At 36.0% G+C, this 12,993-nt stretch overlaps 1 protein-coding gene across 2 annotated transcripts in view; it reads left to right on the top strand.

Moving 5' to 3' along the window:
• Positions 1-7,527, top strand: part of KIAA2026 (KIAA2026 ortholog) — a 129,835-nt gene extending 122,308 nt beyond the window's left edge. The window contains exons 7-8 of one of the 2 annotated variants that reach the window (XM_042964777.1): positions 1,090-1,277; positions 2,383-7,527. In XM_042964777.1, coding sequence (XP_042820711.1) covers positions 1,090-1,277; positions 2,383-6,014 — 3,820 coding nt within the window. In that variant the 3' untranslated portion in view covers positions 6,015-7,527. The remainder of the gene's footprint in view (positions 1-1,089; positions 1,278-2,382) is intronic. The other variant, XM_042964776.1, reaches the window with a different exon arrangement.
• The last annotated feature ends 5,466 nt before the right edge of the window (positions 7,528-12,993 follow it).

Here is a 12,993-nt window from a genome sequence, read left to right as displayed (position 1 = left end):
GCGAGCAAGGGAGGGGCAGAGAGAGAGGGAGATAAAGAATCCGAAGCAGTCTCCAGGCTCTGAGCTGTCAGCACAGAGCCCGACATGGGGCTCAAACCCACGATCTATGAGATCATGACCTGAGCCAAAGTTTGACGCTTAACCCACCGAGCCACCCCTGTGCCCCATTACCCTACTGTTTTGATTACTTCAGCTTTGTAGTATATCTTGAAATCTGGAATTGTGATTCCTATAGCTTTGTTTTTGTTTCTCAAGATTGTTTTGGTAATTCGGGGTCTTTGTAGTTCTGTACATATTTTAGTACTGTTTCCCCTAGCTTTGTGAAAAATGCTGTTGGTATTTTGATAGTGATTGTCTTGGAATCTGTAGATTGCTTTGGGCTGTATGAACATTTAATAATATTCTCCCAATCCATGAGCATGGAATATTTTTCTAGTTGTGTCATCTTCAATTTCTTTCATCAGTGTTTTAAAGTTTTTAGAGTACATGTCTTTCACCTCTTTGGTTAAGCCTATTCCTAGATATTTCATTCTTTTTGATGCAATTGTAAAAGGAATTGTTTTCTTAATTTCTCCTCATGCTATTTTGTTATTAGTATATAGAAATACTATCAATTTCTGGGTATTCATTTTGTATCCTACAACTTTACTTCATTCATTTGCTGGTAAAGTGTTTAGGATTTGATTAACTTTTTTAAATGGCATTTTTTACTATATTATAATCAGTAATTATGAAAATATTTCAAATCTATTTTTGTCCATGCAGCTAGAAAAAAAAAATTTACCTTTCTCTCATTTAATAGGTCTAATAGCATTTAAAAAGACAAATTGGTGGTATATTCAAACACTGTATTCTGAAGTTATAAATATAATCCTTTCTGGTTTCTTATGCCTACCCCCTGGGTTTTCTCTTCTTTAATGATACTTGTTGGTAAGACTGAACCAAGCATCTTAGACACACTTGAGATTAAAACATAGCTTTTAGCGACTTAATTGAAAATATTTCAAAATAAAGTTTAAATTATTAACAGTTAGTTTAGCTTCCAAGAGTTTAAGATGTATGTGTTGTTTGTTGGGCATTTTATTTCAGGAGCCGCCTAAAGAAAGACTACGATGATTTCAGAAGACAGCCTGATCATGATAAATTTACTAGAGAACTGTGGACTACTGAAGAAGGTGAAGGAGATCCTGGAAAAGAATCTCCTAAAGTAGAAATTAGTAAGTCTGTAGAGGTGACAGAACCTTTGGATATCCTGGAGAAAGATAACTTTGATTCAGGTAAGTATTAAAACTTTCTTTAAATCAACACTAAAACCACAAAGAGAAGTTTTACTATCTTTTGTGGAGATAAAGGTTAATCTGGTTAATGATGTGTATTAATTAGGAAAATCTGCCATGTTTTGAAGGTGTCCTGTGTCCTTGTAAAGGTTCCTTGGAATCATTACATTTCTAGGAGTTTCTGGAGCCAGTGCCTGCCTCCAAACTGTAGGCATGTCTTTGCTCATTATAGACCACACATCTTTAATATACAATCCCTCTAAAATAAGTTCATCATCTTCTTTTTATTGTTACTATTTTTGAAGCACTGTTTTTGATGTTTGATTTAAATGGAATTTGACAAGTCCCTAATCTGGGAAGATTTTTTATGAGGAATGACCAAGGTTGATGGCCTAATGAGACCCCAGAGTGGACATATCATCATAAGGGGGCTAAATTAGATTATCTATAATTCATTTCAGTTTATCAGATTATATTATTCTTTAAATCTAGTTAAATAACTTTCTTTAGTTATATAACAGGTTAGTGTGAAAATTTGTGGTTAGTAATTTTTTAACCTGTTGTTTTTCATGTCCTTGGTGACTTGAAAAAGAGTAGCTTCTCATCAACCCAGTTTGACTGATATGAACATAATTTTTTTACTGTAGGAATAATTAACCCCAGAAACTCCTTTAGAGTCTCTGAAAATTAGAATGGAGAACTATCTCTCTTTGATTTCATGATTTCCTTATCTAGAAGAAAAGAACTAGACTGTATTCCTTTTCAGATCTAAATTCTGAGCTCTAATTGCTGGCCTGAGTATCTCTTTAAGAGATGTAAATTTTCCTTTGTGTTTGTATTGCAGCAGACTTAGCAGAGTTTGAACAAAAAAAAATTCTGTCATTAATACATAGTTGGGAATGGGTTGTGCTATCAAGATTGCCATGTCAAAGATCACCTTACCTTAATTTTCCAATCAGGGTGCTGAGACTTTGAAATCACCCTGTAGTAGATTTCTTAATAAAGTTCCAGTTCAAAGATTGACTTGCTTTTTTATAATTGGTCTTATTATTGCTATTCAGTTGCTGTTTTATTTAAACACAGTGTTTGCTTTTATAATTTTCAGATGACATGAAACTGTCTGAAATAGATTTTCCTATGGCCAGAAGCAAGTTGTTGAAAAAGGAATTGCCTTCTAAAGATATTGCAAAGATACTGCCTAAAACACTTAAACGACAGTCAAAACAAACTAATTATGTGGATGATAGCACAAAAGATCTTTCCCCAAGGAAGAAAGCAAAGTTAAGCACAAATGAGACAACAGTTGAGAATGCAGAAGGTGAGGTGCAGATTGACTATTTAAATGAATTCAAGCATACAGAGCCACTGTTTCCAGAGTCGTTTGCCTCAGTGGATTCAACACCAGTATCTATTCTCCAGAAAGGGACCAAACCTATTCAGGCCTTGCTTGCAAAGAATATTGGGAACAAAGTGACCTTAACAAATCAACTGCCCCCTTCCACAGGTAGAACTGCTCCTGCTTTGGAAAAACCAGTTATATCTCCTCCAGAAGCAAGTCCTATAAAGCCAGCATTGACCTGCCACACCAGTACAAAAGGTCCTTTACAAATGGTATACAAAGTGCCCTGTGGCCAGTGGTTGCCCATAGATCTCCATAACAGCTCTGTAAAGATTCAGATGCAACCTGTGCTAGATTCTAAAACAGGAGAAAAAATCATGCAACAGGTTCTCATTCTGCCTAAGAATTTTGTGATTCAGCACAAGGAAGGGAAAGCAGTTGCAAAAGAAGTACCTCCACTTCAACAGAAAAGTACAGAACAACCTTGTTCATCTTTCCTACAGACAACAAATGTAAACTCTTCTTTAGCATCAGTTCTTGTCAGCTCAGCAGGAACTGTTTCTACCCAGCTACCTAATATACTTTTCAATAGGACAATTACACCTTTGTCAAATAGTGATAGGCCACAACCTTTGTCACCTGTAACCTCCATAAGTAATTTATTAACACCACCAGTTAAGACTAGCCAGAGTGAGTCAGGAAAAGTCAAGAATGCAGTTTCAGCAGCCACATTTTCCCAGCCCATTGTTTCATCCACCATTTCCTCAACAGTTCAGCCTCTGTTATCAGCAACAACACTAAGTGGATCTACAAATCCTGGTAGTTCCCTCAACTCTTTTGCACAACAAACTCCTGATTCTTCTGAAGTAAAGCAAGAACTGAAAACTGTGTGTATAAGAGATTCACAATCAATTCTTGTTAGGACACGAGGTGGGAACACTGGAGTTGTAAAAGTACAGACCAGTCCAGATCAAAATTCACCCAATAGCTTATCTTCAAGTTCAGTTTTCACTTTTGCTCCTCAGCTTCAGGCATTTCTGGTACCCAAATCAACAACTTCATCATCCTCTGTTTTTTCACCCTCAGTTGGAGTGACTACTACATCTAGTCTCCCATCTTTTAGCCAAACATCAACTTCTGATTCCATTCCATCTGGCTTTAATCCATCAGTGGGAAAGAATCTCAAGCTTACATTAGGCCAGTCTTCCTGCGGTGGTAATTTGGGCCACATGATAGATAAAGCTTCACATATGCCGCCTTCTCCCTTAAAGTCCTCTCTTTCTTCTGGCACTCTACTATCATCAACAGCAAATAATTCAGTAAATGTAATTAGTATATCAACAGGAAATTTTGGACAAACCAGTACGAATGTTATTCATACTCCAAATAAACAACAGGGAGATTATTTCACAAAAAGTTTCCCTGTTACAAGATCAGAAGCAACAGCAGCAACAAATGGCGATGTGATCAGTGCAACTGCAGTTCACAAACTTATGCTGGTGTCAGCTCCATCTGTTCTTTCTTCTAGCAGTGGAACTGCAATTAATGTGACACCTGCACCAACATCTACGGGTGTTTCTGCCCAGAAATTAGTTTTTATTAATGCTCCAATTCCCAGTGGCACTTCAACTCCAACTATTGTGGCAGAACCATTAAAACAAACTCTTTCTCCCCCCTTGAGTAAAACATATGTTAAGACTCCAGAACAACCCCAGATAGTACTAATTCCATCAACAGTGGGAGCACCAATAAAAATAAATTCATCACCAACTGTATCTCAGATAAAAGATGTGAAAATTGGACTAAACATAGGTCAAGCAATTGTAAACACTTCAGGCAGTGTGCCACCTATACCATCAATTAACATATTGCAAAATGTAACCCCAAAAGGAGAAGAAAAAAGTACCAAGGGCTATGTTTTGCCATTGTCAACAAGTAGTAATTCAATTCCAGTAAGCTCAAGTTTTGTGAGTCAAAATATTACTCCTCTTAATGAATCAATGGTTTCTGCAACAAGAGCAGTAAACATGTTTTCAGTAACAGGAGCAAACGTGTCTTTGGGTTCTCTTTCAGTGACCTCAGCCTCTGCTTCCGTTGGGACACGACCTCCTGTTTTAGTCAGTGGAAATGATACCTCTTCAAGAATTATGCCTATTTTGTCAAATAGACTTTGCACGTCAAATCTCGGAAACACTGTGGCTATATCAACTGTGAAAACAGGACATCTTGCATCATCTGTTCTGATTTCAACTACACAACCAACAGTGTCTCCTAAATGTTTAACATCAGCTTTGCAGATCCCTGTTACTGTTGCCTTACCTACACCTGTGACTGTATCCCCTAAAATAATCAACACAGTTCCACAAGTGGCAACTGTACCAGGAGCCACATGTTCTATATCTCTTTCTAAAAGACAATCTCGGACTTCTGTCCAGATTCAGTCACCAGGGATTTTAACTACAGTGCCAACAAATATAAACACAAATAAACCTCAAACTGAATTGCCATCCCTTTCACAAAGTCTAGGTAAAGTAATTAATATTTCCAATTTTGCTTCTCTGCCAAACCAGCAAATGTCCTCTGCTTTAGTAAAATCAACCTCAAGTTACAGTTCTGCTCCTGGTGGCTCTGCCATTCACACTGCTACAGCACCATCAAATGTGAATAGTGTGATAGGGGGTCAGTTCAGTGAACCTTATATTCAGCAAAAAATAGTCATCAACACCAGTACACCTTTGGCACCTGGTACTCAGATCATGATTAATGGAACCCGGTTTATTGTCCCACCACAAGGTCTTGGAGCTGGTAGCCATGTTCTTCTTATATCTACTAATCCAAAATATGGACCTCCCTTAGTTCTTAACAGTGGCCAAGGCCTTCCGGCTTTATCAGTAGATAACCCTGCCCAGATCACACTAGCATCAAATAATTCTTTAAGTGGGCAACCTGTGAAGCATTCTCTAAGAAGTTCTACAAAAATTATAAACTCTCTTGGGAATGTCAGTCCTCTACCCACAGTACATACAACATCACAGATCATAAACACAACTGCTAAAGTGTCTGTTCCACTTCCCGCACCAACAGTGTCATTGGCTTCAGTAATTAAGTCTCCTCCAGCTACTCTTTTGGCTAAGACATCTTTGGTTTCTGCCATTTGTTCTACTAATCCTCCACTGCCAAGTAGCACATCAGTATTTCATCTGGACACATCAGTCAAAAAATTGTTGGTTAGCCCAGAAGGAGCCATTTTGAATACCATAAATCCTCCAGCATCTAAGGTTTCTTCTCTCTCCTCCTCTCTCTCTCAAATTGTTGTATCTGCTAGTCGAAATCCTGCCTCTGTCTTCCCCGCTTTTCACTCATCTGACTTAGAGAAGCCCAACACAGCTGCATCCTGAATTTAGACTAAATGAGCCAGTTTTTAAATAATGGGGCATTGTTTTGACTCCCATAAAAATTTTAACTTTATTATACTGTTGAAAACATACTATACATAGTTCTGTGTGTTTTAATGTATCTTTTCATTAGCTTGCAACAAGGCTTTGTTTCCTTTGGGAGAAAAAGATCTGTTCCATTTAACTCATTGGTATGAGTATGTTTTCCAAAGTTGTTTAAAATAGACAGAATCTACCTGTCTGTATTGCATAGATTGGACAAAGTCAAGTTTCACTAGTTCGTAGTAGGCTAGCTCTTTGCACACTTGAATTGACATGTTTCTTCTTGAACTTGGACTATGGCAGTGTGTATCAACAATATTGTATTCTGTGTCATTAGTGAAATCTTGTTTTTGTTTTCTGTAAAAATATAAATAAATGTATGTGTGTGTGTATACACACACACACACATATTTATGCATTGTGAAAATGCAGTCCATGTTGTAAAATTGTACATATTCCTAAATCCCTAACAACCTGTACTAAACTATATGTACAAAGAACTATGCTGTCTTATTTATGTTTTGTTTACATAATGTATAGTTTTTTAAATATTTTAGTAATTTTGGACCAGTGAACTGTTAGCAACAATGCAGAAGAATCTGCATGTAATAAACTGAGTTGCTGTATTTCTTTGTTTGAATACCATTTTTAAACTGCGTTCTTGTTCCATTGAAAGAATTGTTCCATTGAAAGAACTGCGTTCTTGTTCCATTGAAAGGAATTAAGGGTGGGAAATTTGAATTAATGGCTAGCATTTGTACAAGGTTTTACAGTTTACAAATTTTACTTCATATATCTTACTTACTTTTCACAGTAGTCTTGAAAGATTAAGTGATGTTGTCCGAGGTCATCCAGCAAGTGGGTGGTAGACCTGAGCCATTAGTTGAACCTGATGCTTTAAATTTCCATGATTGTACATTACTTCTATTATAAAATTTCACTTTGGATTTCATTGTTTTAAGTTTTTTGTCTTATTTCACCACCAAATTCCCCATTGATTAAGTAATCTTTCAGGCCAATGTGTTTGGTCTGTGTTTATGCACCTCAGATATGCTTTGTTAATTTTTTATTTTCAAATTTAGATTCACAAGAAGTTGTGATGGTAGTATGGAGAGGTCTTATGTACCCTATATATAGCTTCCCTCCTGATATGTCTGTTTTTATATTGAGGTATTATTTCATAGTTGACTGATTTTCCAAAATGATAAAACATAAGAATTTTCCTTTTTTTAATTTAGAATAACAAATGAATTTGAACACTTCCAATTATTTATAAGCATTCTTTGCTTTTGTTTGCTGTTTTTTCAATCACAGAGCAGTCACTTATATTCTGTTGTAAAACAAGTGATTTTTACGGGGCAGCTTCTTCTCAGGGTTTGACTTTGTGGTATTTCAGAATATGCCTCATTTTAAATAAAAGATAGATTTTATTATCACAATGAACACTGAGTAGTGTATAGAATTGTTAAATCACTATACTGTGCACTCAAAACTAATATAACACTGTATATTTACTGGAATTAAAATTTTTTAAAGTCTGGGAAAAAAGACAGCATAAGGAATACACAAAAAAAATGTATAATTGCTTAGTCATAAATAAATAAATATCTTTTTAAGAAGGCAAAGCATGAAAAGTCAAAAAAAGATAGATTTTATATTTATTGGATCTTTATCCATTATCTAAGATAGTGATTGTATATTCATCCAGATTATGTTTATAATGACGTTAAACATCACATGGAGTTGTAGTCTAGGGTTAAAAATGATGGGGAAGAGTAGGCCTGAAGACTTCCTTTGAAACTACACTGAAATGTATTAGTTATCAAAGTGGAAGGGGTGTGAGGATGTTCCTGGAAAGTTGCTAAAGGCTCTCAAAAATCTATACTTATGTTCTAAAACAGTGCCTTTGCCAGTCATGTCTATGTTCTCCTCTGTAGTCACTGCCCCTCTTTCCCTTTCAGTTTAGAAAGACCTTGGATTTCAAGGGAATGTGGGTGATATTTGGGAATGCAATTGCATTGTGCATAGGTGTGCTCAATAAATAAATGTACTTACATACTCAACTTTTAAAGCAAAACAACCAGAAATTATTCATCTTTTCCCTTTAAAGAATTCTCCAAGCTATTTCTAGAAACTAATTTACTGAATTACCTATGGCCCAACTTTAATCCCAGTGAAGGACCTAAACTAATTATTAACCACAATTCTTTTCTAACTCCTAAATCCAAAATCCTAATATGACCTTTGAAACTCTGTGTGATCTGGTGAACCTTTTAGAGTGAAGCCCCAGCCCCCGACCCTGCCATCCCCTTGGGGATTAAAAGGGACCTCAATCTATTGCTGCTTACCTCACCAGCTTCTTTTCAACCTATTCCCTTGCTTATTGCACTCTAGTTTTCTTTTAGTTTCTAGAAAGTTCAAGGCATTCCTAGAAGTTCTCTTTGACTTAATGTTTCATTACATATTCCCATTACATATTACATAACTCCCTCTCCTTACTTCATCCTAGCCAGCATCATGATATTGTAGTCATTCATAGATTGAGAAGGGCATAGTACTACACTACTGTAATGAGGTTTGTATGCAATTATTGAAAGTCTGTCTTCCTTTTTAAAGAGAGACCTTCATAAAGAGAGACCTTGTCAGTCATCATTGTCACCTCGGTAACTCGCACCCAGTAGACATTCAATATGTTTGTTGAATAAATCAGTGAGAAATGTAGGTAGCTTCTTAATATAACCAAAAGCCAAATTCTTTTTCTTTTGTTTCCAGCTTGGTAGATCATGTGGATTTCTGGGATCTTGGCCAACCAAAGAGTACAAAGTCAAATTCCTCAGTTCTTTGTAATCAGTGTTATCGTTAAGTATTCTTCAACACTGTTTATAAAGGCATTCATGTAAAGGAAGAAAAGTCACTACAATGCTACCTGAAAACTTCATGGTACTAAAACAGTATGTTTCCACACATAGTATAGAAATAGGACATTTGAATATATTCAGCATCATTTTCAATGCTAAGCTAAAACATGGGGAAATAACATGTCTTTCTGATATGTTAGCTCTTTCCTCTCATTTCCTATATGGTTTTTCCTCAAAAAAAAAAAATCAATTCTCCTTTGTGAATAGTAAAAACAAAATTATATATAAAATACTAAGGGACTCTTTAGATTCCTGCTTCCATTTCAAGCCTCCAATTTAATTTAGTTTATTTTTTTAATTTACATCCAAGTTAACATATAGTACAACAATGATTTCAGGAGTAGATTCCTTAATGCCCCTTACCCATTTACCCATCCCCCCTCCCATACTCCTCCAGTAACCCTCTGTTTGTTCTCCATATTTAAGAGTCTCGTGTTTTGTCCCCCTCCCTGTTTTTATATTATTTTTGCTTCCCTTCCCTTATGTTCATCTGTTTTGTCTCTTAAAGTCCTCATATGAGTAAAGTCATGATTTTTGTCTGTCTCTAATTTCACTTAGCATAGTAACCCTTTAGTTCCATTCACGTAATTGCAAATGGCAAGATTTCGTTCTTTTTCATTGCTGAGTAATACTCCATTGTATATATATACCACATCTTCTTTATCCCTCCATCTGTTGATGGACATTTGGGCTCTTTCCAAACTTTGGCTATTGTTGATAGCCCTGCTATAAACATTGGGGTGCAAGTGCCCCTTCGAAACATACCTGTATCCCATTGGTAAATGCCTAGTAGTGCAATTGCTGGGTCTAAGGTGGTTCTATTTTTAATTTTTTGAGGAACCTCCATACTGTTTTCCAGAGTGGCTGTACCAGCTTGCATTCCCACCAACAATGCAAAAGAGATCCTCTTTCTCCACATCCTCACCAACATCTGTTGTTGCCTGAGTTGTTAATGTTAGCCATTCCGACAGGTGTGAGATGGTATCTCACTGTGGTTTTGATTTGTATTTCCCTGATGATGAGTGATGTGGAGCATTTTTTCATGTGTCAGTTGGCCATCTGGATGTCTTCTTTGGAGAAGTGTCTATTCATGTCTTTTGCCCATTTCTTCACTGGATTGTTTGTTTTTTGGGTGTTGAGTTTGATAAGTTCTTTATAGATTTTGGGTACTAACCCTTTATCTGATATGTCATTTGCAAATGTCTTCTCCCATTCTGTCGGTTGCCTTTTAGTGTTGCTGATTGTTTCGATCGCTGTGCAGAAACTTTTTATTTTGATGAGGTCCCAGTAATTCATTTTTGCACTTGTTTCCCTTGCCTCCAGAGAGTAAGTTGTTGAGTAAGAAGTTGCTGTGGCCAAGGTCAAAGAGGTTTTTGCCTGCTTTCTCCTTGAGGATTTTGATGGCTTCCTGTCTTACATTTGGTCTTTCATCCATTTTGAGTTTATTTTTGTGTATGGTGTAAGAAAGTGGTCCAGGTTCATTCTTCTGCATGTCGCTGTCCAGTTTTCCCAGCACCACTTGCTGAAGAGACCATCTTTATTCCACTGGATATTCTTTCCTACTTTGTCAAAGATTAGTTGGCCATACGTTTGTGGGTACATTTCTGTGTTCTCTATTCTGTTCCATTGATCTGAGTGTTTCTGTTCCAGTATCCTACTGTCTTGATGATTACAGCTTTGTAATACAGCTTGAAGTCCAGGCTTGTGTTGCCTCCTGCTTTGGTTTTCTTTTTCAAGATTGCTTTGGCTATTCAGGGTCTTTTCTGGTTCCATACAAATTTTAAGATTATTTGTTCTAGCTCTGTGAAGAATGCTGGTGTTATTTTGGTAGGGATTGTATTGAATATGTAGATTGCTTTGGGTAGTATTGACATCTTAACAATATTTGTTCTTCCTAACCAGGAACATGGAATCTTTTTCCATTTTTTTTTTTTTGTGTCTTCAATTTTTTTCATAAGCTTTCTATAGTTTTCAATATATAGATTTTTCACCTCTTTGGTTAGATTTATTCCTAGGTATTTTATGATTTTTGGTGCAATTGTAAATGGGATCAATTTCTTGATTTCTCTGTTGCTTCATTGTTGGTGTATAGGAATGCAACCGATTTCTGTGCATTGATTTTATATCCTGCAACTTTACTGAATTCATGGATCAGTTCTAGCAGTTTTTTTGGTGGAATCTTTTGGGTTTTCCATATAAAGTATCACGTCATCTGCGAAGCGTGAAGGTTTGACCTCCTCCTGGCCAATTTGGATGCCTTTTATTTCTTTGTGTTGTCTGATTGCTGAGGCTAAGACTTCCAATACTATGTTGAATAACAGTGGCGAGAGTAGACATCCCTATCTTGTTCCTAACCTTACAGGGAAAGCTCTCAGTTTTTCCCCGTTGAGGATGGTATTAGCGTAGGGTCTTTCATATATGGCTTTTATGATCTCAAGGTATGATCCTTCTATCCCCATTTTCTTGAGGGTTTTTATGAAGAAAGGATGCTGTATTTTGTCAGATGCTTTCTGCTTTCTCTGCATCTATTGAGAGGATCATGTGGTTCTTATCCTTTCTTTTATTGATGTGATGAATCACATTGATTGTTTTGTGGATATTGAACCAGCCCTGCATCCCAGGTTTAAATCCCACTTGGTTGTGGTGAACAGTTTTTTTAATGTATTGTTGGATCCGGTTGGCTAATATCTTGTTGAGGATTTTTGCATCCACGTTCATCAGGGAAATTGGTCTATAGTTCTCCTTTTTTGTGGAGTCTTTTTCTGGTTTTGGAATCAAGGTAATGCTGGCTTCATAGAGTTTAGAAGTTTTCCTTTCAAGCCTACAATTTTATTGGTGCATTTAATAATTAATTGACTTCAATAGTTTTATAATTAAAGCAGTGATAGTAATATGTACACTTAGATAAGTGAAAATTTTTGCTTCCCCCAGTATATCATTGACAGTGAATTTAGAAATCTTTGATATTAAAAGCTTGAGAATGTAGCAAATTCTGAAAGTGATCTAAGAAATTTGATGAACTATCCAAGTTACAGTGTATTATAACATAGAGATGATAACAAATTACCTTAAGTCACTCCAAAAGTTGTTTTGCTATTATCTGAGCCTGAAGCCTGATTGTTGCTATAATGTTTTCCACTGTCCCAGGTATTTTTACTCATTTATTGAATAAGTATTTATTATGCATGCCATTACCAAGAAAGTTGAAGGGCATGGCACAGTTCAGGTTCTTATAGTTTAACATGGGGACAAAATCTGAGTGTGAGAAAATTCTATGGTTAAGTAATATATAAAGAAGTATTAAAGAAATGCATGCTTTTATGTGTGTAATCCTCAATATCATTCTTAAAGTAATTATCAATGTAAATGGAAAGCATGATTGTCAACAAGCTTTAAATTCAAAGAGGTGTAAATTAATTCTACACATTTTTTGAGAACTGTATAATACAGAAGATGTAGGATCAACATAGATGAATAAGATCACATCCCTGTCCTCAACACACACACACACACACACACACACACAACAACAACAACAACAACAACAACAACAGAATGTAACAATAAGTTAAAATTAAATATCAGAGGAATAAAGAACTCTTAGGAATTTAGTGGTAAGGTGCCAGAGGTTTCATATAAGAGGTGGAATTTGTGCTGGGACTGAAAGTATATTTAGAACTGGACTTGGAAAGAGTCTTTAAAAAGCACAGGTAAATTAACAGTACTATATTGCACATTTGAAAGTTGCTAAGAGTAGATCAAAAGTTCTCATCACAAGAAAAATTATCACTGGTGATAGATGTTAACTAGATTTAATGTGATAGTTCTACAATATATACATAAATCATGTACACCAAAATGAATACAATATTATATGTCAATTATATCTCAGTTTTCTTTAAAAAAAAGCACAAGGAGCATTTAGGGAATAGCAGTTGAGTTTGAATAGAATATTATGGGTTGGGGGGGCTGATGAGGAATGACTAAAAAATAGGTAGGGGTGACAAAGGACTGAAAAATAT

The sequence above is a fragment of the Panthera tigris genome, chromosome D4, assembly GCF_018350195.1.
Source record: "Panthera tigris isolate Pti1 chromosome D4, P.tigris_Pti1_mat1.1, whole genome shotgun sequence".
In the NCBI taxonomy this organism is placed as follows: domain Eukaryota; kingdom Metazoa; phylum Chordata; class Mammalia; order Carnivora; family Felidae; genus Panthera; species Panthera tigris.
Note: the sequence above shows the minus strand (reverse complement) of the source record. Positions and strands in the feature narration are given on the sequence as shown.